This window comes from Motacilla alba, chromosome 20, assembly GCF_015832195.1.
Source record: "Motacilla alba alba isolate MOTALB_02 chromosome 20, Motacilla_alba_V1.0_pri, whole genome shotgun sequence".
NCBI lineage: Eukaryota > Metazoa > Chordata > Aves > Passeriformes > Motacillidae > Motacilla > Motacilla alba.
Window position 1 is genome coordinate 15,374,290 of NC_052035.1, and position 22,477 is coordinate 15,396,766.

The 22,477-nt window shown below is 38.1% G+C and overlaps 2 protein-coding genes across 21 annotated transcripts in view; one reads left to right on the top strand and one right to left on the bottom strand.

Annotated features, from left to right (window-relative positions):
• SULF2 (sulfatase 2) overlaps positions 1–17,339 on the top strand; it is a 79,167-nt gene extending 61,828 nt beyond the window's left edge. For all 9 annotated transcript variants that reach the window (XM_038158605.1, XM_038158610.1, XM_038158603.1 and 6 more), the window contains 11 exons: positions 711–918; positions 6,356–6,599; positions 8,410–8,506; positions 8,618–8,712; positions 10,709–10,768; positions 11,188–11,357; positions 11,827–11,969; positions 12,217–12,340; positions 12,834–12,864; positions 13,145–13,201; positions 14,232–17,339. In XM_038158605.1, the coding sequence (XP_038014533.1) occupies positions 711–918; positions 6,356–6,599; positions 8,410–8,506; positions 8,618–8,712; positions 10,709–10,768; positions 11,188–11,357; positions 11,827–11,969; positions 12,217–12,340; positions 12,834–12,864; positions 13,145–13,201; positions 14,232–14,262 (1,260 nt within the window). In that variant the 3' untranslated portion in view covers positions 14,263–17,339. The remainder of the gene's footprint in view (positions 1–710; positions 919–6,355; positions 6,600–8,409; positions 8,507–8,617; positions 8,713–10,708; positions 10,769–11,187; positions 11,358–11,826; positions 11,970–12,216; positions 12,341–12,833; positions 12,865–13,144; positions 13,202–14,231) is intronic.
• A 652-nt stretch (positions 17,340–17,991) lies between these two features.
• NCOA3 (nuclear receptor coactivator 3) overlaps positions 17,992–22,477 on the bottom strand; it is a 54,486-nt gene continuing 50,000 nt past the window's right edge. For 9 of the 12 annotated variants that reach the window (XM_038158589.1, XM_038158596.1, XM_038158591.1 and 6 more), the window contains 3 exons: positions 21,904–22,129; positions 21,504–21,678; positions 17,992–20,927 (listed from right to left, as the gene is read on the bottom strand). In XM_038158589.1, coding sequence (XP_038014517.1) covers positions 20,651–20,927; positions 21,504–21,678; positions 21,904–22,129 — 678 coding nt within the window. In that variant the 3' untranslated portion in view covers positions 17,992–20,650. Of the gene's footprint in view, positions 20,928–21,503; positions 21,679–21,903; positions 22,130–22,477 lie in introns of those variants that run through there. The other 3 variants (XM_038158599.1, XM_038158593.1, XM_038158601.1) reach the window with 3 other exon arrangements.

The window sequence follows — 22,477 nt, forward strand, 5'->3', positions numbered from 1 at the left end:
ACCCTTACAAGTCAAGCCCAAGTGTGTTGACAGGGAAAAAGCTGTTAAGAAAACCACTCAAGGTGGAGATAAACTCATGCAGCTGAGGACTTCCACAGCTGATCTGACCCTTTGAAAAGTCACTGAAGAGAAACAGGTGCTTTTGTAGAGCAATCCTGGAAAACACTTCATCCCTGGAGGAGTTAAAGGACAGCTTGGATGGAGCTCTGAACAGCCTGATCTAGTGAAAGGTGTCCCCCTGCATATGGCAGCAGAGTGGGACGAGATGGTCTTTAAGAGGTACGAGACGAGATGGTCAATCCATGCCAGTATGATTCTATCTGGAAAACTTCCAGCTGGAAGGTTTTGGTCCCACTGTGCTGAGAGTTATAATAAGACTCTCAGGATTAGGATACGGCTTAAATGTCCTTGGTTTATGCTGCAGTTAACGCTTCTAAAAGTTGTCACTTGTCACCCTCATGTTTTTAGCTGTAGTATTGATTTTTAAAAGAAATTTCAATTGTTCTGCCTCCAAGAGGCAAAATCAGAAACAAATGCAATGGTGTTCTGAAGAGTTGCTGTTTTGTCTGAAAGATTACAATAATCTGATTTGATAATAGGTGATAGATGAGCCCCATTTTACTACAAGGAATATCTGATAAATTGCTGGAGCTGGCCATGAGATAGACCACAGTTGGGACAGATTTTTAATAACCAAATTTTTCTTCCAGAAATGGCAGTGTGTGGAAGATGCCAGTGGAAAACTCAAGCTGCACAAGTGCAAGGGAATGGCAGACTTGGCAGCTACAAGCAAAGGCAAAGGCACCTCCAATATTTTGCCCAAGTATTACAACAGGAATAGTGAAGACTGCAATTGTGAAGAGAATGAATACAAGCTGAGCCACATCAGACAGCGAAAGAAATTCTTCTCCAAGAAAAGTAAGGAAACCCACTGCATCTTCTGTCTCTGCCTTAGAAAGCTGTTGTTTGCTAACTCACATAATTGTCTCCACAATCACAGGCATTGAATTGTGTTAGCATATTTCCTGTGTATCTCAACTATGAAACAGTGAGTCTCGAATTGGACAATCAGAGTTGAGAATATCTGGCTGTAGGAAGAATGTTTCGTTCTGGGAAATGCAGTGCCCATGCTGAAAAGGCAAATTGCACACAGTGACATAGGCTGTGGAACATGAACAGTGTTATACAGCAAATACTTAAATTTTCAGTAGCTCCTGCAATGCTTGGAGCTGTTACTTCAGTAATTTATTTTCAATAAGGATGTGTGTACTTTGTTATTGAAGCTGCTTGCTTCTAACATCCTTTTCTTCTGCTCAGTCAGCAGAGACAAGGCTGACTTTTAATCAGACATAGCAACCAACGGGGATGAGTGGTTTCTTTGGCACAGGTTAGTGCTTTTTCAGAAAGCCCATTTTACTGACTCTGTTAAATCTTAGTCAGACTAACATCTGTATTTGAAGTATATAGTTTAATTATAGATTAGAGGCAAATGGCAACACAGAATTATTAGTTACTTATAATGTTTCTTTCATCTCACTCCACAAATACAGAGCCTTAACTATTTAGCAGATTAGTTTTTTTATATCATGGCACAAACTTGAAGCACAGAGTTTAAATTTATTTTCTCCCATTATATTTGTCTTGCAACCTGATTAGTAGTTACTAAGCAAATTCTGAGTTGAAAAAAAATTAGTGGTTCCATCAACTATACTTGATGTTTAAACATGTGCTACAGCCAACAATCTGTAAAGAACACTAGAATTTGTACTTATTTAACTAATTTTTTTAAAGTCACAGAATGAATTGAGTCATGGGGAGTCAACACCAGTAGATGGAAGGCACTTTATGAGGACAGGAAAACAAAGTGAGGGCAATATAATGCTATCTGATAATACTTACTTAAGTATTTCTCATTGTTGCTTTCCAAACATTTGCTAATTTTCACACCATCCAAAGGAGGTGGTTAAGTGTAGAATTATCTTTAGTTTATGTATGTAGGAAGTTGAGGTAAAAAAAAGTGAAACTTGCTCCCTCTCACAGAGGGATCAGAATGGTGCTTTTTCCCCATTTTCTGCTCAGATGAGACAGAGTTTATACTACAACCTTCAGGTCATTGGCCTCATTGAACCTAAGGCATAAAATTCAGCAACACAAAACAGGATCTTGACAATCACATAGCCGCTGTTTGTGTCTAAAGTATTTGCCGCCACAGATGCTTTGTTTCTCCCTCTTCCCACATCTGGGGTGTGCTGTACAGGGAAGAGGTTAGCTTGGACCTATTGCCAGAGACCTTTTCACTGGCATTGGCTATTTCTTCTACATGCACTTATCTAATAAATCACACACCAAATGCAAGTGAGCCCAAAGCTGTACAAGTCAAGGTGACATACCAAGGTTTTTCTAAACAGCTTATGTGGAAAGCTGTCTCACTGGACTATGGTTAGTTAAGAGAGTGACCTGGATACTCATGATGTGTATTTGGGGTTTTATGACCTGTTCTGTGAGACTTGGGAAAAAGTGTGGTCTGTGCTGGGTTGCATAATTGCAAGGACACCTTTGGGTTCTGCTACTCAGAGTTTGGTGAGTGCATGAGATTACATTGCAGCCCTGCTTGAATGCCAGTAAATGCTATTCATTCGTTTGAACTACTGCCAAACAGAAAATAGAAGTTTCTAACTGGTCTAAGGGTCACGTCCACATTAATTAAGTAGTTCCAAGCAGTAGCAAAGTTTTGAAGGAAATGCCCTGATCACTCATTTCTGTTGTGCATAACATTGATAGATTTGCAAAAGGTCATTTTATCGGATTCCAATCTACAGTCATTTGTGGAAAAGCAGAATTGATGCCCTGCATCTAGGGTGCATCAAGCATGTTGTAAACCCTAATAGGGTATAAGGATTGGTCTTTCAGAAAGATTGAAATCACTTAGATATAGTGAGAACAGATGGTCTAAAAGACCAGACTAAATTGCTGGTAGAGGCTGGAGCACCAGACATTTTGATAAAATAATTACTTTCTAGTGTAGGAATGCATTTTCAGGTGCACCAGTGCATTTAGCAGGCAACGGTGTTTTCTAAACTGAGTAAAGTTAGTTTCACAACAGGGCTGTGTCATATATGTGCTATTTGGACAATGTAAAAATACATAACTTGACTGCAAAGCACTTAAGCACCAGAAACCCATAAACATGAATATTTGGTATGTCTGGGTTTAGGTGTCTGGAATGTTTGCATTTTTGTCCTCTTTATTTCTTTAATATACTCTTATTTTTATAAGAAAGATCAAACAGAGCTTTGCAGTAGGTGGAAAATTTAAATAATGAGCTCTCAAAATCATTGGCTATGTTGTGGCCTATTATGATTTTCTTGCTGTGGATTTGATCTCTTCCTGTGATGAGCAAGCATATGTGATCAAAGGAATTCTTAAGCTGCATGTAGGAAAATGAGGACTGGCCACGCTGAATAGTAAAGAAACAGTAGTGTGTAAAAAGAGGCTAGTGCATTTTTATTCAGATTTATCTGACAGTCATTTTACTTTTGAGGAGGTATCAATGCTAAATCAAAATGACATTTTTAATAATATTATTTGTTACTAAAAAGAAAAATTCCATTACTTTACAGATAATGCATTTGAAGTATGATTTTTAATGGCAGTTGTGAGAATGAGATATAAGAAAGTACATCTAAACTTAATCTATATTTCTAAATACTAGAGATATTTTTTTTAAATGTCTTTACAGTGCCTAGTTTTACTGTGTGTTATCAAAAAAAAACCCCTCTTTTATGTACCAAATGCAAAATACGTAGACATTAGTGGAAAACTTTGTTCCTTTCGGGTTCCAGTGAGGACAAACATGCTGGTCAAGTGGTGCAACACCAGCTGGATGATTTGGGCTCTGAAAGCAGTTGACTTTCTTGGCTTTAATTCCTCTGGACTCCATTTTGCAACCCAGTTTTGAGGTTGCAACTTCTTAGCAATACCATCTCTAAGACAACTGGTTTATGTAGTAGTTGAGGAAGAGAGGCATCAGATTCAGAGAACTTACCAAAGCCAGACTTTAGTAACCTGAAGAAAGGAGCATAGATGTTTTTGGCCAAATATTTAACAGCCCTGGATTGACTATTTATAGGCTGTGTACGGAGGTAAATAGATTGGAGAGTAAAACCTGGGGGAGGATTGACTAATAAGTAATTAAACATTAGTATTTATGTCTGCAGTCCACTTAGCAGATGGGAGCACACAGTACAAATGAATATTGATCTTATTAAATATTTTAACCACTTCAGAATTTGATACTAATCACAGCACTGAGTCAGCACTGTGGGTAACATGTTAGGATAAAGCAATAGAAGCAGTCCTTTATGAGGTGCCTCACTCCACAGCAATTAATTAGTGCTAAGGCTGTGTTACTTTGGCTGCAAAAAAGGGAGGTGTAACCTGGCTCGTAGCTGTTTAGGGACATGTAGATGATGGTTCCCTGGGGCTATCTACTGAGGTCTAGCAGGCTGAATTTGTATTAGACTTGGAAGGAAGATTAATTGTTAGTTGACTGCGCTGAACAAGATAAAATGAAGATACGATTAAAGAAATGGGAGTTTATACTTTAAATCTCATTGGTAGGGTGTAGCTTTTTAGAACTTCTTCCTACCTTGGAAAAGATGGGAGTTTCCGTCTCATTTATTCAAACATTTCCTGAATGGGTGCCTGAAATAGGGCTAGTCTTTTGTGGCTTTTTTTATCCCTTCAGCTGTGACTCACCTGGCTTAATATCAGCAGTAAACTTTGAACTACACATGGAAAATGTGCAAAAACAGACAATCCAGCTGGTATTCTGCTTTCTCTGTGTGGTGCTGACAAAAATATCATGCTTGGCCAAGTTTCAGGTGGGAGGAGATGTTTATTCTGCTTCCCACAGACTGCAAAACGACTTTTGAGATTGTGCAATCTATCTAAAATGAATGTAAAGCTTATAGAAAAAAGTCATTCTGGATTAATGCCAGAGCGTGACAGTTAAGGTATTTTTTGGTCAATTTTGGTTGTTCAGCCTCCGGTCCCATATTTTCTTTTCCCCCTGCTTATTTTGCTGGAGAGATTATCCCATTGAAGAAGCTGGCCTTTCTGTGGAGCTTGGGATTGTCGGAAGGATCGGTCTTCTCATTTGGCACGTTGGTTGAATTTTTCCTTTATCAGATTGCAGAGGGAAGTCCCATCTCAGGAGGTGTGCTGTGTGTTTCAGTCTCTTTAAATGAGAAGTGATCAAAGGATCCAAGGGACTCAGTTGTTTGTAGTAATGTCTGTGATAACTCCAAGCCTCATATACAGAGTAAAGCCTCAGGCTCCCCTAGGGCAGGGAGCACAAGAGTGTCTGTGATACCTACGTTATACTTTTTTCTCAAGGGATGAGATGATTGTGCCTAATGAGTGACTCTCAGCAGTCATTGGTGGTGAGCAGGAAATAGTCAGAGATGGACCCATCATACCTCAGGGAAGTTTAAATACAGATTTAGATTTCATAACTACATTCTCTTTTTGCCATTCCAGACCAAACAGAAGAGGAGTTCTGGGGATTTGGGCTGGAACGGAGAACTTTGGAAAATAGTAATAGGGAAAAGATCAATGAGAATCTTGTACTGCACAGTGGCAATTCATAACAAATGTTTCATTTTGCTTTCGAGCTGCAAATGAAGAAGCAAAGTTTGAGGGAGTACCTGGGCTGCACATCAGGGAAAGAATTGCAAAGAAAAGAATTGCATGTGGATAAAAATAAAGATTCAAGTATTAATCCCTTCCAAAAAAATCAAGGATCTAGCCCTAGCCTTGAAGAATAGAACTGGGAAAAGGCTCAGGCTGAGCACTGGGAATACTGGGACAACTTCAAGAATGTGTTGCAGGCATCATAGCAGGGAAGAACTGTATGATGGACAGCAGAAAAGCACAGAGAACTGGTCCCTGAGGGTGACTGGTGGCCTGGCTGTCATGACTGTCACAGTTAGTGCTTAAGGTGTGACTGCCATCTGGTGACTGTGGGGGAAGAGCAAGCATCCATTTGAACAAGCTATTTGTTCTCACTGATGCTGGACTGGAGCATTTTTTCCCCCTTTGCCATTCTTTTGCATTTGCCTTGTACCTGCCCTCTCATGTACCTGCCCTCTCATACTCATCCATCCACCCACTGGTACTTCTGTCCATGCCAAAGTTAAGGAAGCAGCAGCTCACAGGACAACTGCAACAAACACTGTCATCCAGTTAACTCCAAACAGCACAGTATGGGCTGGGGTTTTTCCTTCCAAGAGCCACAAAGAGGAGCAAACTGTTAACATGCGGTTTCTGCTGCTCTTCCAATTTATCCATGCAGAATTCAAACCAAGCTATGTCCGGAATCGCTCTATCCGTTCTGTATCTGTTGAGCTGGATGGAGCTGCCTATCACCTGGTTTTAGAGGATGGATACCAACCCATCTTACCAAGGAACATCACCAAGCGGCACAAGGTGCAGAGGGCTGTTTTCCATGAGGAGGAAGATAGAGACATGGGGGAATATAGTGGTACTGGTAGCATTGCAGAGTACACAGCCCCTAATCTGATCAAAGTGACTCACAGGTAAGTGCACATGGTAGGTTTTTAAAAGCTTTTTCTCCTTTTGCTCCTGACTGCTTTTTTCATAAATGTGTGGGTTGAAGTGTGCTAAGCATGTTGCATCCCTTTTGGATACCCAGTCTAGCTTCACTAAAATTCTTATTCCCATGTGCACAATAGTCTTCAGTTTTGTTTTAGTTTTGTCAGTGCAGAGGGGCATGAAGCTCCTGAAGAGCTGCTGCAGTGCTTTTGTCTTCTGCACTGGGTGGAGACAGTAGCCACTCATCAGTGCATATGCTTCTAGTGAGAACAAGCAAAACTGTTGGCAACAGGGGTGTTAAACCTGCGTGAAACCAGGAGAGGCCTTACTCCTGGAAATCAGTGTGCAGTGGGGTAACCTGGCCTGGCTGGAGACCGAAGGCTCTGACTGGAGCATGAACCGGTTTTGTGTCACTGGTTGCTTTGTACAGACTGTTCTGAAATCAGTGCTAGTAGAGGAAAATCTGTATTATGGATGAAGTTGGATGGACCAGGAGCATTGGGAAATGGAAGATACTGAGAGAGGGGAGGCAATTATCTGACCACTCTAGCAGCTAAAAATAATTTCCTCCGTGGTGAATCTAGGGGCTGATAATGTCTCTTCAGCTGTACTTTAATTCATTTAGTCACCATTTCCATTTGTGAGTTATCAGAAAATCCATCAGTCATTATTGATTACATGCTTTATATTGTTTAATGACTAGCTCATGTAAACATGCAGGAGCCAAGTAGCTGCTCTTGATATCTGTGTTTTCCATTTGACTTCTGTTCACAGAAGTGATTTAGAAACTCACCAATATGAGGAACTGTAGGCATCAGAGAATTGTACCCTCTTATCCCAGCTCTCATGAATGTTCAGGCCTCATAAATCACTGTTTTTTTTCTTCTGGAACAAATTGAATTTACTTTTGCTGCTGTAGTGGGTGAATCCCAGATTTGTACAAGGAACTATCAGGAAGGTTGTACATTATTCATGAGCCTTCCCTAGCAGAAAAGAAGGCTGTGGGACAACATACATGAGGTGGTTTAAAGAAAACAAAGGAACACTGCAAATATTCAGCTTTAATTTAAACAGGCATTTAGAAATGGCTGCATGGTATTCAACTCCTAATAAACTTTCCAGGTAAATCTGTCAAGTGGTGATTTTTTGCTTTCTTCTTTATTAAATAATTTTAAAACTGGATTTCATTAGAAGTTAGTGAAACATAAAGACTTCATATTGTCAGAGGGTGTTTTGCTTACAATGTGAAGGAGATACCCTTGAAAGATAGTATCACTTTTGTAGAAAATTGTAAAACTTCCTTGTTTCTGGTTTGTTAATCTTTGAGTTTCTTCTCTTTTCTTTATGGTGTAGTAATACATCTTACCTTGCATCTACCCCTGCATCACTTAATTATGCATCGGGAAATTGTTTCTGAGTAATGCTTTCAATGCTTGCTAGTTAGTAATGATTATTTATGCAGAAAGTCTAATGAATTAGCAAGAATTCTGTGTAGCATGATTTACATAGAGAAACTGTTTAGTCAACAGGTTCTGCTTGATAAAAATATTCTCATTGAATTTTTCTACTTAAAGATTTCCATGGCAACTCCAACCCAGACTTCCTTCCTGGTTCAGAGCACACTTGTATTTTCTTGAATGAACATTGTTCTTTGAATTCTTTTTGAATTTTTGAATGTCATTTCCAATCCATGGTCTCATTTGTCCTGGAGCTGTGTTATTAAGAGCAGCTGTTTGCATTGCTCTCTGTGTGTGTATCCACTGTAATAAACACTGTTTGCTTTTCCATGCCAAGGTGCTATATCCTGGAGAACGATACCGTTCAGTGTGACACAGATCTGTACAGGTCACTGCAAGCTTGGAAGGACCATAAACTTCATATTGACCATGAGGTCAGTGATGTTTTCAGTGTGTGTTTTTAGCTTTGTTTTCTGTGGGGTGATAGGATCATGCTGACTATCTGTGTCTGTCACTGTGCCTCTTTTTTTTTTTTTTTTTTTTAGATTGAAACTTTGCAAAATAAAATAAAAAACCTGAGGGAGGTGAGAGGTCATCTAAAGAAGAAGCGACCTGAAGAGTGTGATTGTAACAAGCTAAGGTAATTTTTTGCGTACTTCTGAATAATTATTTGTAGTGCGCAAATGTAACTGATTTATGTCCTCACAGGAGAGATCAGGATCTGGTTTGTTCAGTGGTTGTGTGCTGACTGTACTCCTGTGTACACATTCAGGGGAAGTTAGGCTGCTGCACAAGTACAAGGCCCACCGTCTGCCAGGCAGGAGTTTAATTGGACAATTGAGCTCTTGCTCTGCAAATAAGCACAACAGAAAATCTTCCAAAATCAAATGGTAACCCAAATAGAATTTGCCCCTGAGAAAAGCTGTTCGGAAAGAGTCCCAGGAGCACCTTCTCCTGCTCATTGGTGACGACAGAACCAGCTCTGAGGCTGCTGAGAGCCAGATATCACTGAGAGTACTGCAGCCACAGTGGCAGAATGGTATGAGTATCACCAAAAATGAAAGCTGTATCTGAATGGAGTCATAACCGCAAGGCAGCTGTGCTTTAGCTGCACGTAAAGCACCTGTTACCAAGTAGACTCTGTGAGAGGGTGTGGATAAAACTTTACCTTATTGGTGTCACAGAATGCCTTTTTGAACATGCTTAAAACCTCAGAGGTGCAACGTACTCTACAGACACGATGTTTACAATTGTGGACTGTGGATGTGGCCCGTGTGGATCCTGCAACAGAGTTTCAGCAGCAGATCCACTAAAATTCTGAGAGAATCAATTTCTTGGGTTATGGGAGCCCATGTCAAAAACTGCTTAAGATGTATTATTCTCAATGGTAAACAGACAGAAAGTTTATATTGGTTTATAATGCACTGCTAAACTGAGTTTACCTAATATGTACTGTAAAGATGAAGTTATTTTTGGTGAATGTTTTATAGAAAATGTAAAAAATGTTTATTTTCAGACTGATATAGGATACACTTATATTTGTGCATAGCCTTATTGAGATGACTAATCCCACTGAAATCAAAGAAATTAATCATCTGACTTACATATGGTCAAGTGTTTGCATTGCAATGGCTTTGATTTAGCCTTTAGAATTAGTTGATGAAATGTCCAGCATCTGTGCAAGATTAAAAAATTGACTGAAGAAGATAGTTCTTAAATCATCTTACTTTATTAATTTGTTATACTAATTAAACTTAATGAAAACTCCCAAAAGTTTTAAGAATTTAAAAGATTTGTTTTGAAGGAGATTTTAATCTGGCAACTAATTGAATTCAGATGTACTGTTTAGAAAACAACATTTATTAAACTAAGTTTGTGTTTGCTGATTTGTGTATGTAGTAACTTTACCAATAAGAAAATATTGCCAGTGACTGAGGCTGTTTTTTTTTTAGACTTTTGTAATTCCACAGAAAGGAAATTTCTGCAAAATACTGTAGGCGTTTCTTGAGAGGCAAAGCAGTGGTAACCCAGCGAGAATGTGTATGTCTGCTTATTCTCTGCATATCTCTGAATGTATTAGACAGTGCTCTTGCTGGGACAGTTCAAGCCATCTTGTTCAAGTTTTCCTGGAACTTCCAACTAATAATACTGGAGGACACCCCCACACCCCCTCCCAGCCCTACAAAGTACAGCTGGTATTGAAATTTTTGCATTCGGAAGGAAAATGACAGGAGGATAGTATAAATTTGTCATTATCAGAACAAATTAGGGAATACTCTGTTGCAGAAATGTAATTTAATTACAAATCTATTTATTCTATGTGCCTCATGTAGGGAAACAACCAGTTAAAACTAAAATAATAGTAATTTGTAGCTGGACGTGGATGTACATTGCAATGCAGCGTTAGCATGCCGAATGTCACTGTGGACAACAGATCTGAGGAAACAGAGATGCAGTGAGGCTAGGAAGTGCCTATGCAGTCGAGCGAGGCTGCCTTTATTCATCACATACACTAATAAATTGAAGGGAGAAGTGACACTGGATTAAATCTGCTCCAAATCCGGTCTGATAATGTTATAAGAATAGGGGCAGTTGTCTTGCTGTTGTTCACCAGCAATGCTATTTTTATTTTCCAGTTACCATTCAAAACACAAGAGCAAACTGAGACACAAAGGATCCAGTCTTCATCCTTTCAAGTAAGTGAAGGCCTGTTCCTTTGAGAGAGGATGTGCAAAATGTAATATTAATATTAGGTCTGTACACACCAGTTACACACTAGGCAACAGTAATAGTATTCAATTTATCCTGTATTAAAAAGCATAAACAGAGACACCTGGGCAAGGAACTAAGCCCATATCAAAATGCTTGCAAATTCTAAGATAAGGTTTTGAAAAAAAGCACATTGCAAACCTCAGGCCTACAAGCCCCTTTGGCTGCTTTTTTTTTCCTGTGCTATTGAATTGCAGAATTGTCTCCATTTGTATGAAACACCATTTAAGTAAGAAATGTGGATTCTTTCCCTCTGAGTGACTTATTTTTATTAGCTACTTTGGGGTGTTTTAGCTATGTTCAAGTCTAACAGTGTTTGCATGACCCTAACATTTCATGTGTGCAGGAAAGGCCTACAGGAGAAAGACAGGCTGTGGCTGCTGCGAGAGCAGAGACGGAAGAAGAAACTGCGCAAATTGCTTAAGAGAATTAAAAATAATGACACATGCAGCATGCCTGGTCTGACCTGCTTCACCCATGACAACCAGCACTGGCAAACTGCTCCCCTGTGGACACGTAAGAATACTGTAAACTATAGAATAGGTCAGCAAATTTTGGCTAGACTGGGCTGGGATGTTGGGTTGCTAGTAGTTACTGGTTGTATTACCTCTGTAACCAAAGCCATACAGTTTTTTCAGTGTTGTAATTATTCTTGCATGAAAGGCAAGGACGTAAAGCCAACTGCAACTATGCTACATATATTGCATACTGTACACTGGTCTGCAAGGTATCTCACCATCTGGAATGTTTCCCAACCAGCGAAAGGAACTAGACAAGATGTTACTGTAATTAGTCATTTCATGTGGATAAGGTATGCACAGAACAAGAAGCTGATTGATGCTGGAAGGCATTCTCTGCTTAAGAGCTCAGGAGTGAGAATAAGAGTAACTGTCTATGAATAAAGTAATATTATAAACAGAAAGTAATTAGCAGTGCTAAAGACAGAAGCAAGTAGCTTATGTCTTTATAACTCTTCAATTTTCAGTGGGCCCTTTCTGTGCCTGTACCAGTGCCAACAACAACACATACTGGTGTTTGAGGACAATCAACGAGACCCACAACTTCCTGTTCTGTGAATTTGCTACTGGATTTTTGGAGTATTTTGATCTCAATACCGATCCATATCAGGTATCTGATCATAGACCTTGAGATCACAGCTCAAGAAATACATCATTGTTACTTGTCAACAATAAATTGAAATCACGCAGTATTGCTGTAGGATGAAGTTAAGGCCTGTATCATTTAAACTAGTAAAGTGGCTCTTTCCTGTTAGAGATAAACCAGCTGTATTCCCAAAGTTGTATGCCCATTCTGTAATTTGTATGCCCAAATTACAGAGCAGTAGTCACTAAGAAAAACCTCCTGTTTATTGCAGCTAATTAATGCAGTCAATACACTTGACAGAGATGTTCTTAATCAACTGCATGTCCAGCTCATGGAACTCAGAAGTTGCAGAGGGTATAAGCAATGCAATCCAAGAACCAGGAACATGGACCTTGGTAAGTGCCTGTTCTATTGCACTCACAAACACCCCAAAGAACCCCAAACTACTCTTAACATTATAAAACTTGAATCAGTCAAAAGGATTTTAGGATTTACTTTCAATAGTAATGTGCCACTGAGGGTGATAGCTGCATTCTCAGATTTTTGTACATGTTTAGTTCATGTTATGTCATGTTTTTAAGATGAAGAAAGACCCTTAGCATTGTGATAAATATTGCTGAGATGCAGGCGAAGACAAGGAAGGAACAATAATCGTGAAAAGGGAGAGAATACCCTAACAGCCACTATGAAGCTCACAGACCTGAACACAGGTCAGTTCAAGTTGGAAGGGACTTCCAGAGTTCTGCTCCAAACTTCTGCTCAGCGCAGGATCAGATGTGAAGGCATACTAGGTTACTCAAGGCATCAGAAAATTTGATAAATTCTTGAGTCTCTGTTTTTTCTCATACAAACAATTGTTAGTAACATTGTTCGTTTTTCTTCATCTAGGACTTAAAGATGGAAGCTATGAGCAGTACAGGTAAATTAAAAAAAAAAAGTTACATTATTAAGTACTACCTTCATGCTGAAAGAGCAAGTGTGGGATTGGGAAGCACATGGAAAGGCCTGGCTTGAAAGGGCATTTGAAGGACCTTTCCACCCCACTTGCTTTGAAACATTGGATCTTTTTGTTTCAATGTGTTCTGATCCTGGTCATCAAAATTCTGGCTGAATTATTCTTCCTCATCTTTCAGATTGTGGTACTGGTTGTTTTCTTGGTGATGGTTAACTTTTTTCTCCTTTTGCTGCTTGAAAATTAGGCAGTTTCAGCGTCGAAAATGGCCAGATGTGAAGAGACCATCAGCTGCCAAGTCACTGTGAGTTGGGAGCAATTCACCCAAAAGCATTAGCTTTTGCTTAACTTTTCCCTTCTCTTTTTGCATGCATCACCTTTTTAACATCATCATCTATTCTCACGGAATGCTTAGGAGGAAAGTCCTCTAAATTATGCAAGAAGTATGATACTGCCATCATTACTGACAACTACTGCTGCACAAAACCTCTTGGGTACATGTTTTTTGAGAATCTTGGAGCATTAAAGTCAAGGCACTTTCCAACAAGTAAAGGTAGATGCTCAGTTAAGAAACCAGTTATGGTCAGTTGCCAATAAAAATTAAAGACCAGTACATTGGTTTTGTCTAAACTTTAACTAGTAGCAGCTGCCTAGAGGTTTTTCACACAATCCAGAAAGAACAAAACTGACTGTAATTTCTCACAAGTAGTGAGGCAGCATCGTGCATTTTCTTGCTCTTTATCCAACTACAGCCTTTGTGCTGTGAGCAGAAAAAGGAATTTAAAATAGAAAGTAGACTACAAGACAGATTTGTATCTACAACTGCATTTTTCTTACTGAGCTGCCTTTTAAAATGTGGTGATGATCTGGCAGTTCTCAAACTGCCACAGCTCACTAGATGAGGTACTAATTTAAGTTTATTAAAAAGTTACCATTGCTTGTTACTGTTTCTTAAAAAGAAAGCAGAGACTTCAGTTCATTAAAACTCACGAAGTGCTCTCCAATTGTGCAGTGGAAAACACAGGTGCAAGTCCCTTCCTAGGCACAGTCTGGTCTTCTTGCCTGAGAGGAGTTGCTCATATAATGCAGTAGTTTTATTTCTAGTTGAAGAGATCTAAGACTGGCTTTAGAACCAAAATGAAGGTTGAATTAACAAGCTTTGTACAGGTTGAAGTTTCAAACACCGCTGAATTGTTTGTCATACACTTGCTATGCTTTTATTGGTGGTTCACATTGTTTCCATTGGTTTTTACTGCATGGAACCATTAAAATACCTTTCTTACCACTTTCTACTAGACTGTTATACACTAAACTGCATTTGTTTTATTTTAAAGAGGACAACTGTGGGAAGGCTGGGAGGGCTAATCTCCCCCAGCTGCTGCACCTGCATGAGGATACAAACGGGGCAGGACTTGACTCCATGTATAGACTAAATGAATTATAACGTTCATCTGAAGGACTGGATAAACTTTGAGGCTGAAATAGATAGAACGTTTGCACTGGTGAGTGAGTTGAATAAAAGCAGTGAAATGATGGGAAATGCTGTCAGAAATACAGGTCTCTGAAATCCACTGTTGTACCTGCTTTTTTGCTTTGGATTATACCTCACCTACTTCACAAGGCATTTTACTTCAAGAAGACACAACTAACGCTGATTCAGGAATTGACAGAGGAGGAAACTCAGCCACATCCCAAAGAGGACTGCCCCTGCAGTGGCAGTGTTTACACAGACAGTTGATGGGACCTTACAACAATTTCCAGTTCACTTGTGTCTTTAGTTGTCGTGAGAAAAACTTCAAAACCAAGTACAACTCTAAAACAAGATTTAGATAACAAAGGTGCTTTTGTTTAATGCTGGGGTAATGTTCATCAAAAAGATTCAGGAACTGAAGTCAGCAGCACCAAGTCTTCTCAACAACATGGAATTTCTTCAATTTCCTCTGAGGATACATTTTAGTTCCACTTCTACTTTTTCATTGTATTGTCACCTCTATGAAGATTAGAGAAAATCTTGATTCCCAGGATGCCAGATTTTTGGAGGGATTGTAAATATTGATCAGTGTACTGTTTGAAAATAAATTCCTTCAGGTTGTGAAGAAATTTATTAATAAAAAAGAGTGTAATGCCCACACCCCATTTCTCAAAATGCTAAGTCAGAATTTATTAATTTTTAAAGGTTCTGAAAAATGTCAGTAAATGTACATCTTAAATTTTAACAAAATCAGATTTGTATGAAGGTTTTTTATGTGGTAATATTATACTGTACATTCAAAACCAGACCAGTTCCTTTGAGAAAGTAGCATTTGCTTAGCAGTGTAACTTTTACGTTTATTTTAAAAAAAGGCAGCTCTGAGAGATCAGTACTTGTAATCAATAATCTAGTTATACTTTAGTCTGCAGAAGAGTAGATGTTGTGAATGACAGTTACTGTTCAAAGGTTTTTACAGGGAAAAAACCCTATAATTTTACTAAGAAAGCACAGTGTACAGAATTATTTCAGTAGTTTCATAAGAACATTATTACATATGTTGTAGTACTGGCACTAACGGTTAAGATTTGTATTTATCATTTGTTTCATGTTACTTTGCTATCTGTGTTTAAGGGCAAATGCCTGAGGGCGCTTATGGGACAGACTCAACCAACTGTGGCCTTCACTCCTAACAAAGAGGTATTTTTCAAAATGCAAACTTAACTTGCCCGTGTAGAAATGCAGTGCAAAAATACAGCATGGAAGTTATTTTGAAACCCTTCCTGGTTTTGCAGTTTGGAAAATCAAGTGGAATTATATCCAGACATGTAGATCCCTGGTATCACAACCCCATACTTAAAAAATGTACTTGTATTTTGGAATGAGAAAAAAAACCCTGCTCAAAAAGCAGAAGTAGAGTCTTTATATATGCTAAGTAAGACTGGGCTTGAGTATTTGTATGACATGTGGTAAGTCAAATTCACTACCCAAAGCTTTCTTGCAAGCTTTTTTAAATCATGCACAAAATCTGAATGTCTGTCTTCGTCTACCCATGTATTTTCATTAAACTTGTTAAAAATTTCATGGATTATCAAAAAAAAATCTACTTAGATGATGAGATCCTGGATCCACACAAGTAAGTTAAAAAAACCCTTAAGTTCCCCAAAACCCCCACATTTTTTGTGCTTTCCAGAGAAAAGTTTTAGCTATCTGCGATTCCCAGTAGGCATGTAGAAAGAATATGAGGTTAGATTTTTCAAAAATTTGCACACCCTTGTGTATTTAGCTCATAGTCTCCGGCAAGATGAGGTTGTGACTGTTAAAATCCTGCAGGGCCAGTGTTACTGCACCTGTTACTTGTCAGGCAGAAGGTTGAAAAATTATCTTGTCCCTTTATAGAAAATAGTGAGCTGTGAGACCTGTATGTGACACAAGGAGCAGCTGGTATTAGATGAAAGGTACATTGTTGCCAAGTTTGGGGAAAGATAACACCTCCTTTCAGCTCTTCTAGAGTTTGCTATTTAAGTTGAAAAAGACATAAATTCTAGTCGGTGTCTGTGCTAAATGTGTGTCTTGTAAGTGAAAGGTCTCAGTTGTTCCTCCCTCAGCTTTTATGGCCAACTAGGATATAATATAAATCATTCTTTATACACAGTTTTCATCCATGATAGCAGGGAATTTTCTCTGACCTGTACTGGATAATCACCCTTAAAAGTATTAGCTCATACAGTATCACCAAGTTGTGATTATAAATAGAAACTTTTATTTACATTATTATTAACATCCAAACACAAGACCCAGAAGGGCAGTAACACCTTACAACCAATCCTTTTATAAATCAGTCCCCATGATTTCTCTGTTTTGCAAAATAAAGATACAGATATTTCAAGCAATACTTGTAATGTAAACTAAGCTTAGATGCAATTCTCAATACCGTATGCCTTTTCCTGAGAATTTCTTAAAATATTGCTCTCAGATTTACATAGTTTCACACTTGCTGTATCATTCTGTCATCTGGTGGTCTGCACATAAATTCTATAATAAAAGGTGTGCTAACTGGTGCAACATTCAAGTAAGTTTTGTCTTGTGACAGAAATGTGGTCTGAATTTCTCACTTTAGAAGCACTATTTTAGGCCAAGGAAAAAAGTGCACTACATGGAAGTTTAATAAACACATGTGATCAAAAAAGTAAGAGAGACAAAGCAAAACAATGCTTGTTTATGCCGCAGTGATCAGAGCTTGCTGTACTAGCTAATTTATCTCTTACTGCTGAGTAATGTTATGTGGGTTTTATTTTAAGAAACATTCACAAAAATCTACTGCTATAGGGCCAAAGCAAAATTGATGGTGGTAACTAAATGTCAGCAGATTTCAAACTAGATGTACTATTTAGTGCTGCCACAAAATATGGCGTCAATGGATTTTAAAAATACCCCCTGCCCCTTCATCAAGTTCAAACTAAACATCTTTTAATTGAGGGGAAAAAAAAAGAAGTAGGTACTGGAAAGCTCCAACATCCTAAACATAGGAGAAAAGGATGCGCTTTTATAATGTCAGTCAGGTAGGTACCAGTTATTCAAAGATTTATAAATAGAATTACTAATTTAAAAAAATTGTACTGCAAGATGTATATAGCAGTATATAGTCTAAGAGCTCACCTAATGAAAGCAACTGCTGTTTGTAGTTCCCATCAGTATAATGACCAACTACAAAATATAAATATTGTTCTATTCTGATTTGATATAGAATGCAAGGGATTGTTGCCTTTCACCCTCAGTAAAAAGCACTTACTCAACAAATAGATATGATCCAAGAAATGAAGATAGACGTTCCTTAGGCTTTTAAAAGTTTTGCATTATAAACACACATTTAATCAGACTGAAATTCCAAGGAAGTGCTGTGATAATCTCTATACTCAGTACTAATGGAAGAGACAGGGTTACATGAAGTAGAATGATTGACTCTACATTCCCTTTGAAACACAGCTGGCTAGGTGCTAAGGCTGAATTTATGAGACTATTCCTAGTGAAACTTACTTCTATTAAAATGGAAGGTCACCAAATATTCTGAACAATAAACCCCCATCTTGCTAACAGTACCAAGAATAAGCAATAAAGAACACAGATCAGGGGATTTTTGGTTTCTTTTACTCAGTTGGGAGAAATCAGTTTTCCATTACACAACGAACAACGTAACAGAAGCACCACACATCTTAAACATTTCTGGGTCATCCCTTAGGAAGGTTTAGCGGTTTAATTCCTTGTAACTGCAAAAAGTGCAAAGGGATCTTCGATTCAAGCACCCAAAATGGAGGGGGGAAAAAAACCCCAGTACTATCAGCAAATAATATGCAACCACACTTAAATACTGCTATGACAGAAATCTGCTTAGAAAATACATTCATTACTATTAGAATAATCCAATGAGGTGTAGACATTTGGTTAAAATGTGGCTTAATATCCTTTAAAGATTTCTGGATGTTACATAAAAACAAGTATTTTGCAACAGACAAACATTTTCTAAGAACATACGGAGTTCATTAAAATTCACCAAAAAGAAACAATCCAGATTCATCTGCTGAAAAGGCAACCTATTATAGACAGACGTGTCTGTCCTGACAAATTGTAAGATCTTACAAAGCAAAGCCTTCGTGTCAAACTGCCTCAGGTAAAAAGAATGGTAACAAAAGTGCTCACAGGTGGAGAAGGTATTGAAAAATCAGTCTATTTTTTTATAAAAAGCTCTATGTTAAACATGTAAAAATAAATGAAGTGTTGAAGACCAAAGAAGATAAATATGTGGGCCAATGTCACCCAGCTTCAAAGTCCTTAAATGTAAAAAAAAAAAAAATAAAAAAAAATTTGGACCTCAACTACACTCAGTTTCCAGAAATCAATTTTGTTAAACATTTAGCTTCACAAACTCTGCAAAAATGAGTTAGTGACCTACAAAAGTCATATATATAATACATTCTTTTCAAGATTATATTTACAAAATTTATTCACAAAAAAAGACTGCAAAATTCTGATTCTGGCTGAAGTGTCTTGCCTTGAGTTTTCTGAAGCTTTTTTTCAAAAAAAGATGAAAGATTATTGCTCTATTTTCCATACACAGAAAACATTACATTATGCAGTCTTTTCAAATAATTCTTAAGAGATTGTGTTTGTGAAGGAATATGAGTACACCCTACCTTCATATTAAGTCCTTATCAAAGACATTGCATTAATCCATTTTATAGTCCTCTATAAAGTGCACTCAGCTGCACAGCAATATCTAAATATTAGTCACAATTGTGTTTAAATAATTTAAATTGCTTTTCCTCTCTTTTCAACCCTTGGCTTTAACAGACAGGATTTTGGACTAGCATGTGCCAATTAATTTTGCACTGCTACTTTGCTTGGGAAATCCCTGACTCTTGAGATAGGAGACTAAAAGCAGCATTTCTATTCAGGGATTCATATAAAAGAGTGAAGGCTAAGAACTACATTCTCTATGAGATATTGTTATAAGAGAATTCAGGGAATTCTTACCACTATGACTTCTCCAAGCACTTTCGTCTGCCTGGGCTAAAGGGCTTTGGATAGCTACAGTAAACAGATAAGGTATTCCAGGAGTCTACTCATCAAATCTATTAAAATGGCATTACCAAATTCACATTCCTAGAGGAAGAGTGCCAAAACCATTAATGACCTTTTTTTGTACCCTACATCATACAGTAATTCACAGGCTGCTTCTACTAAAACGTATTTTTGTTGGGTAGGGGATTTTTTGGTTTGTTTTCCTCTGGATGAGGAAATTTATCACTGGTTTCTGTTAAGCCCAGTATGACTTGCCATGAAGAATGTGTCACTTTCCTTTCTAACACTAGTGCATTCAACCATTCTTGTTTGAAGATGTGGTTCTAGATGTCAGCAGTATTTCTGTTAAAGAAAAGATACTTTCATCAGAGAAGACATCTTTGTTGAAAGAAATGGTTTGTGTACTGCATTTGGAAGAAGGAACTACTGCCAATCAATGCCTAGAAGCAGGGGAATAGCTTTTTAGTGCTCCACTTTGAAAATAAATTTCTAGAAAATAAATGCGGTCCTAGAATTTCTTAAACATACTATTTGGGTATCTTTATGTCATGTAGATTTGTAAAATCTGACATTTCACCTTTATATTCTCCTATTTATAAAAGGCATTCGTTGTATCAAAGTCCTCCAAAACTTTACTTACCCCCAGAAGTCCTCATTATTCTGACTGCTTCCTCAGGTATGCTGGACAAAATTTCATGAGGTACTTTTTACATAAATAGATTTAGCTTATGTCAGTATTATGTTGCTCATCAGGTATTTTGTGGAAAGATTGTAGCAAAAGTGTATTTTGTATTTCAGCTTTCTTTTCAGTGCCTGTTATTAGCACATTTTCACCTTAAATGAGGGGTCTAAATTTTCCATTGTTTCTGGCTATGCATACACAAGTTATTCTAAGGTATTGTAAGGGCAAGTATCATTATCAGTTTCTGCCAGAAGGATGCCGCACTAGCAGGATTCTTAGCCTGACTTGTAAGAGCTATTACATGTAATTTTCAAGATCTGCTGAACATGCATTTCACAATGTCCATGGGTTTTTTTCCTGGGGTTTTTCCAGCTTCAGAAGTATTTAATCATCCTTTGTGCAGTTTAAGGCTTGGTCCTATCCATGATACTTCAAAGTCAACAGCTAATCCCAGCATACAGCTTGGGCTCATTGTGAATTTGCTTATGTATCATCAAAAAGAAAGTATCTCTTAGGACATAAAATTAATAGGCCCACAGATGCAAATACAAACAGGATAACTGAGAGCAGGATTGTCCAGGAGGAATGGATGTAAGCAGACTGTACTCAATAGAAAAAGAGTCAGCAAATCTTTTCATCAGTCTTGATGTACAACTTACCTGGTCTGGACCCATAGGCAGTCCTGACATAGGCATGGTATTAATACTCATCTGTCCAACATGGCCACTGCTGCCATTCATGTGCATCATACTGTATGCTGCTGGGCTACCTTGATGGCTGAACTGCTGCTGGGGAAAAGAACTGAAGTACAAAAGGACAAATAAAATTACCTTCCAAGAAGTTTACACACTGATGTAAACTGATGCCTTCCCTGCACCAGCTGTCAACACGTGAAAGATAAAACTGTTTTCACATTTACGTGTTTGTTTTACCTAGTATCTGTTTAACATGGAAACTCCCGTCCCAAAAGGAATTTGGGTTTTTAGAAATGCACAGTTGTATGTGTATGCCTAATGCAACCTTTTTGGAGGCTACTATTACAGCTGTGTCATCTATTGTAATACTATTTGACATTTGGTATTTCTCCACCCCCTCCCCCAAGTTATTTTTTCTTTAAATATTAAGTTAATGTTTAAAGATTGAATGTTGCTTCTGGTTACAAAGATTGTGGAGGTCCAATACGAATGAATGGAGCTAAGCATAAAATAATCATTTTATTTCCTAAACCAGAGCAGGATGAAGGACAATACACACAATACCAGAAAGTTACTTTTGTCTCTTGTAAATGCTTTTCCTGCTACGTGCTATTTAACATAGTTTCTACTTCCAGCAAAATGAAAGACTTTTTGAGAAACAGGTTGTAATCCTGAAGTTCACCTGTTTCTGGGGATGCTTCCTGAGGGCCAGCCCTTCATCTCTGAGGACTGGTAAATTGTTGCTGACTGAGGATGCTGCAGCATAGGGTTCTGGGAGGGTCCGATTCTTGATGATACCATTGGATTGGGAGGGCTTGATACTCTACTAAATGCAGGATCGGGTTGTTGGCTTATTCCTTAAAATAAAACAAAGGAGACAGATACAAAATACTTCAGTTACCATTACCTAGTACTTCTAGTTCATCTTCTTGCAGTGATTGGAAGGAGAAAAGTCATCCTTTTTTGTAGCAGTATAGTCCATTTTTCAGAATGATTGGTATTTAGGTAGTTTGGATTAATAAAAAAAGGGAAAAGAAAACCAGACAAATGGAAAAAAAAGCCAAACATGTTAGTACTAGTACCATAATTAGGTGGATAGGGGAATTGCTGTGAAGGAACTTGAGCCATTGGAGGGCCTGTCAAAGCACTATCCATGCTTCCTGAGGCTGTCACATTTGGTGGTGGACTGAAGGCCTGAGGTTGCTGTTGCTGCTGCATCATCATTGCCATCCTCTGTTGTCTAAAATGGTGACTTATTAGTTCCCTGTTACGCTGAGCCACCATTTGAGCATTAAGAAAACCTTGCTGCTATCCCCCAAAGAGAAGAAAAATCATATTAGAAGATGTTTTTACAAATAAAATCATGTCAGAGTCAAACAAACTCATTCCTAAGACCCGGCAAGTCAAGGAAAACCCACAGAGAGTACAAAAAACAATCATCAAAATATTAAGACAAGTTTTCATTAAGTTGTCATTAGTGCTAAACAAATGATATTTACACGAAAAACTTGGCATACTGAATTGACGGCATGACCGAACAAACAAATCCCCCGGCAATCTCAGCAATAAGGGAGGTAAAAAAACCCCTTTTTCTAAAATTATGCAGAGGAACAAAACCAAAGAGGAATGCTGTAAAGCCATGAAAGAAGGTTGAAA